The 6,160-nt window shown below is 41.6% G+C and overlaps 1 protein-coding gene across 1 annotated transcript in view; it reads left to right on the top strand.

Moving 5' to 3' along the window:
- The first annotated feature begins 770 nt into the window (after positions 1 to 770).
- The window catches only part of CTH (cystathionine gamma-lyase), a 24,187-nt gene continuing 18,797 nt past the window's right edge, over positions 771 to 6,160 (top strand). Inside the window, exons 1-2 of the mRNA XM_029947588.1 lie at positions 771 to 1,095; positions 4,349 to 4,430. Coding sequence (XP_029803448.1) covers positions 928 to 1,095; positions 4,349 to 4,430 — 250 coding nt within the window. The 5' untranslated portion in view covers positions 771 to 927. The remainder of the gene's footprint in view (positions 1,096 to 4,348; positions 4,431 to 6,160) is intronic.

Genomic DNA, 6,160 nt, shown 5'->3' with positions numbered 1-6,160 from the left:
GTTTTTTGAAGCCACACACTCTTTTTCATCAGGGGGAGTTTCTCCGGGACTTGAAAAGAAGATAATGATGCTTGAAAAAAGCTCAAATTTGGCTCTTAAGCTGCCAGAGTTCTGAGTAGAGATCTTCACTACATCAGCTTTGCCATTACTTAAGAAAAATATGATCCTCACTCATGTCCCCGTGATTGCCAGTACTGGGTCATCCCAGAGTTCAGTGTGCTTTAAAAGCCAAGTTACCGCACTGAATGAAAATCCAAGCTGTAGATACGGCAGATTGTGCCACGGTTTTCGTAGGACTCTCCATTTGGTTGCTTGTGTCAGGGTCAGGTCAGGCTTTGCCCTCAGGACTAAAGGGGGTTGGGATTTGGGGTCAGGGACACTGGCTACAGTAAGAGGAGGCTATTCGTGTGCCCTGTTTACAGGTTACTCGGTTTCAACACCGAGCCAGCCTTTCTCCAGGTCTCAGGCGAACCTCAGCCCTGAGGTCACACCGACGCCCCGGTGGCTCACAGGAGCCAGCATGGCAGCCTCCCGCAGGCCGGGACTCAGGAATTTGGCCCGTAGGGACTGACACCACGTGAACTCGAGAACTCCGGCTTCACTCCACTTTCGGCACCGGGAAGGGCGGTCCCAACGACGCTCCAGGCAACGCCTCCGCTTCCGGCCAATGAGGAACAGGGGTCGCGTAGGGGCCTTAGCTCATTGGGTCTCGCTGGTTCCGCCTGCGCTGAACGCAAAGCTCCCTGCCGGCTACTAAAGTGTCCGGCACTGAATCGCTGAGTCCGGTTTTTGTGCGCTCGCGGCGGTTCACCCCCTGTTTCTTTAGCTCTCGTTCGCCTATTCTTGTGTTTCTTTCAAACCCTTCGCACCAGTTTTCTAGTTTTATCTTCCTCTCTCTCTCTCTCTTTCCCTCCATCGCAGCTCAGGATGCAGGAAAAAGACGCCTCTCTGTATGGTTTTCAGCCTCGCTTCCAACATTTCGCCACGCAGGCCATCCATGTGGGCCAGGAACCCGAGCAGTGGACCTCCCATGCTGTAGTGCCCCCCATTTCGCTGTCCACCACGTTCAAGCAAGAGGCTCCCGGCCATCACTCGGTGAGCTGGTTCTGGCTGGGGAGGTGGGTGGGTGGGGGTACAGGGTTGGGCGGGAAAGAGAGATGGCTTATACATAAAAAGGCATGCAAATAATTTATAAGATGGCTTATACAAATTTAAAAAATATTGTGTGTAGCCACTTTGCACCCCCAAAGGATGTTACTACACCTGTAATCTTCCTTGCACTAAACCTTTGTATTTGATGGTCCAGCGATTACATTTCTTTTGATAAGCAGGACTGGAAGGAACAGTATGCTCAAACTTGCCATGTAGATTTGAACTAAAATTCATGTAATTTGGGGAAATTTGCAGTTCAAAACTGAGGGTCATAATTTTGTTGACTTACCTTTAGCAGGAGAAATTATAAAGACACAGTAGGAAGTCAACTCAAAAAACCCCCACAAAACTCAGGATCTGATAACTCACCTCGAATCAGGATCATGCCCAATGGCTGTGTTGTAATTAATAGTGATTGAGTATTTGCTATGGGCTAGATACAGACTTACATGTAGTGTATCATATGTATTTCAAATATGGTCTGAGATAATCCTCACAACAGCCCTAGTGTGAACTAGGTTTTCATTTTTCTCACGACAAAACAGGTTTAGGAATGTTAAGTACCTGGCGCCTAAGACCACATGGCTAATTGGTGGATCTGAGATCCCAACTCTGCTCTAGAACCCTGCTTTTAGGCATTGGGCTACACTCTGCTGTCCTCCAATAATACTAGTAATAATCTAACCCATTGCATCATTTACGCGGTGAGGCTTCGTGATTAAGAGCACAGATCACCTACTCAGAGGAGCTAGGTTTGAATTCTGACACCACTTTTGAACTGGGTGGCCTTGAGCAAGTTAGTTAACCTATCAAAGCCTCAGGTTAATCCTGAGTAAATGGAGTTAATAATAGTATTTACCACATAAATTGTTGATACATATTTTAAGCTTTATCGTACATTATAATTGTTCAGTATTTGGGTATTTCATGGTATTCACCTTCACACTTTTCCCATCTGATTTTCACAACAGCAAGGTCAGAGGGCAGGGTGGGTATGTTTTATATGGAAGGAACTGACCCAGAGTTAGAGATAAATGATTTACAAGGTTCTGAAAGAACACTCTTTTTGTTAATTCCTTTTGGTAACACATTGAAGATTTTGAAGTATTTAAAAGTTGCTGAGCTTTGGGGTGCCTAGGTGGCTAAGTCGGTTGAGCGTCTGACTTCAGCTCAGGTCGTGATCTCACAGTTCTGTGGGTTCGAGCCCCACTTCGGGCTCTGTGGTGGCAGCTCAGAGCCTGGAGCCTGCTTCCGATTCTGTGTGTCCCTCTCTCTCCCCTCCCCTGCTCATAGTCTGTCTGTCTGTCAAGATAAATAAATGTTAAAAAAAAAGTTGCTGAGCTTTTAAGGAAAATAATTAAACTTTCTTAGGTCCAAAGCCTTGATTATTTTTCAAAAGCCCTTTTATTGTGTTATGTTATATAAATCTAGAAAAATTATCTTAAACTTAGCTCTTTGTTTTGTGAGGTAGACTTCTTTTTAAAAACATTTTTTAAAAGTTTATTTATTTTTGAGAGAAAGACAGAGACAGAATGTGAGGCAGGGGAGGGCCAGAGAGAGAGGGAGACATAGAAGCAGCCTCCAGGCCCTGGGTTGTCAGCACAGAGCCCAATGGAGGGCTCGAACCCAGGACCTGGGAGATCATGAACTGAGCCAAAGTTGGACACTTAACCCACTGAGCCACTGAAGCGCCCCTGTGAGACAGAATTCTAAGGGCATTTCTACAATTGGTTTAGGATACTTTTAACTACTGTATTTTGGAATCAAAATGTGTTGCACAACCTGTTTTCCAAGCATATCATCTGTTGCTGATATAGGATTTTGTAAATGTGTGACTGCCCAATCTTTAGGTCTTGGTACAAAGTTAACCATTTAACTAGATCCTAATAATTATTTTCAGAGAGCCATCCAGGGTGGTTAAATCCAGGTAAAATCCTGTTAATACCTTTAAAAACTCAGTTGAGAGAGCTAAAGACAATCTGAGGAGCTGACTGAGAAGCATCTATTTCTCCTATTCCATTTGGAAAGCTGTTAAATGGGTGAGGGGGGTGGGAATTTGCCACTGAAATATACTTCTTCCCACCCATCACCTCCGCCAAAAAAAGTTAAATCTCTGAAGTGAATAATTATGGAAACATAGGTGCCTTTCTGTGGCAGTGGCCACATGAATCTAAACTTTTTTTGTCTGAGGAGTATAGCTACAGGTCACATCAAGGAGGTGATGGGAGAGAGGGAGGAGGATATCCTGGAATCCTATACAATAAGTCTACTTGGTTTGTCAAAACAAGGAAAGAGATAAAGCAACAGAACTTAAAATAATATATATGTGTATATTACTAATGCCAGGGCTCCCAAATCAGAAACAATGTGTTTTGTTATGTGCCATATGAGGCAGGGGAGAAAATTGTATTTTTAGTCATTGTTTACATCCTAGGTTTGAATATTGCCTCTGATGTTCCCCATGATCTTTAGCTTCATTTTCCTAAAAGCAGAGCACGTGGATTAAATGAAATGACTAGATGAACACAGCTAGTATGGTGCATGCAAAAAGAGCAAATTAAAAAAAATATTGTGTTTAGCCACTTTGCCAAGAATTACTTTCCAGATTTTTGAGTTGCCCTGGAGAGCCAAGATCTGAACTTTGAGCATTTGTACAATCTGTTGATAGTTTCCTGTTAGGCAGGACTCGTACTACTGATTTCTTAGAAAATGAAGTCTAGGTTAGAAGTGAGTTTACTGTGTTGGCTCTGGTGATTCCCTTATTCTGATGTCCCCAGGTGAATGGGTAAAGGGGAGTCTAACATAGAAATACTACTACTAACTAAAACTACCAGTTATCTAGTAGTTAGCATGTGCCAGTCACCATGGAGAAAATGTATCATACATTACAGAGTTTTATCATCACAACAGTTTTACAAATTATTTTTCTGTATTTTATTCCTATTGTATAGGTACTGAGCTCAACTCTAGGAAATGTTAAGTGACTCACCTGTTGGCGTACTGCTCATAAGTGGCAGATACAGAATTCTAATCACAGCATTGCAGCCACAATATTGTTAAGTTCCTGTTTAATGGCGAGACCTGTCATAACCAAGTAACAGAAAATCATTATAGTAGGATGAACCTGTAGTTGTGGAGATGTCTATGTTAACTAGACGTAAATCTCTTAGGATTAACTCTTACTTCCTTTCTTCAGGGTTTTGAATATAGTCGTTCTGGAAATCCCACCAGGAACTGCTTGGAAAAAGCCGTGGCAGCACTCGATGGGGCCAAGTACAGTAAGTGATTTCCATTTCACAGTTTGTGAAACCTAGAACCCATTCTTCTCTGTATAGACAAAATCATAGAGGCATAGATTTTAGAATTGGAAAGAAGTAAGGATTAGCTCACAACTCTTGTTTTACTGAGACATTGAATTTTTTTGTCCAAGTTCCCACAGATGGCATGATGTGCGTATATATAATTATTAGGTAAAATAAATATGATCAGAGGCAAAATGGCAGAATTTGGCATTTAGTATTCATGTAAATACACTCTCCATCTGAAGCTGTCATTATAAATAGATAAATATTAACTGGGTTTTATAACACTGCCTCTGAGAATATAAACTTTCTGATACTCTGGTTCATTCACCTGATAATTCTTGAGAATAACACCAGGGAACATTTGCAGTACCCAGGTGCCCTTGATAATGTGCCCTCAGAGATTAGGGATTAACTCCTTGAATCTTTGTTTTCATTAGAGGAGTGGATTACTGTTAAATCATCTTTGTATTTTTAATATAAATGATACTAAATGAGGACAGAATAGTGAATAGAAAATAAGAGTCTTCTTAATTTTCTCATTGCAAGAGTGTAGGGTTTAGAAATCTTAATATGAGTTGTGATTTTTGGGGGGCTTCCTTTTGTTTTGGATGAGGCAATTTTTAAAATTTTTAAAATTTACATTCAAGTTAGCATATAGTGCAATAATGATTTCAGGAGTAGAATCCAGTGATTCATTACCTGCATATGACATCCAGTGCTCATCCCAACAAGTGTCCTCCTTAATGCCCCGTGCCCATTTTAACCCATCCCCCCCCCAAACCCTCTAGCAACCTTCAGTTTGTTCTCTGTATTTAAGAGTCTCTTATGGTTTTTACCCCCCTCCCTGTTTTTATATTACTTTTGTTTCCCTTCCCTTAATGTTCATCTCTTTTGTGTCTTAAATTCCACATATAAGTGAAGTCATATATTTTTCTCTGACTTATTTCACTTAGCATAATATATTCTAGTTACATCCATGTTGTTGCAAATGGCGAGATTTCATTTTTTTTGATCACCGAGTAGTATTCTGTTATACATACACACACACACACACACACACACACACACACACACACACACGTATGCATACACCACATCTTTATCCATTCATTAGTCAATGGACATTTGGACTCTTTCTGTATTTCAGCTATTGTCGATACACTGTTACAAACACTGGGGTGCATGTACCCCTTTGGAAAAACACTATATCTTTCTTCCAGACTCTTTTCCAGAGTGGCTACACTAGTTTACACTAGGGGAGTTCTTTTTTTTTTTTTTTTGACCCTCTTCAGCTGTACTTTTTTTTTTCCTTTTCTTTTTTATTTTAAATAGTTTATTGTCAAATTGGTTTCCATATAACACCCAGTGCTCTTCCCCACAAGTGCCCGCCTCCATCACCACCACTTCTTTTCCCCCCTCCCCCTTAAACTCTCAGTTCGTTTTCAGCATTCAGTAGTCTCTCAGGTTTTGTGTCCCTCTCTCTCCCCAACTCTCTTTCCCTCTTCCCCTCCCCCTGGTCCTCCATTAGGTTTCCTCTGTTCTCCTGTTAGACCTACGAGTGCAAGCATATGGTATCTGTCCTTCTTTGCCTGACTTATTTTGCTTAGCATGACACCCTCGAGGTCCATCCACTTTCCTACAAACGGCCAGATTTCATTCTCATTGCCATGTAATACTCCCTTGTATGTATATACCACATCTTC

The sequence above is a fragment of the Suricata suricatta genome, chromosome 8 (genome assembly GCF_006229205.1).
Source record: "Suricata suricatta isolate VVHF042 chromosome 8, meerkat_22Aug2017_6uvM2_HiC, whole genome shotgun sequence".
Taxonomy (NCBI): domain Eukaryota; kingdom Metazoa; phylum Chordata; class Mammalia; order Carnivora; family Herpestidae; genus Suricata; species Suricata suricatta.
Note: the sequence above shows the minus strand (reverse complement) of the source record. Positions and strands in the feature narration are given on the sequence as shown.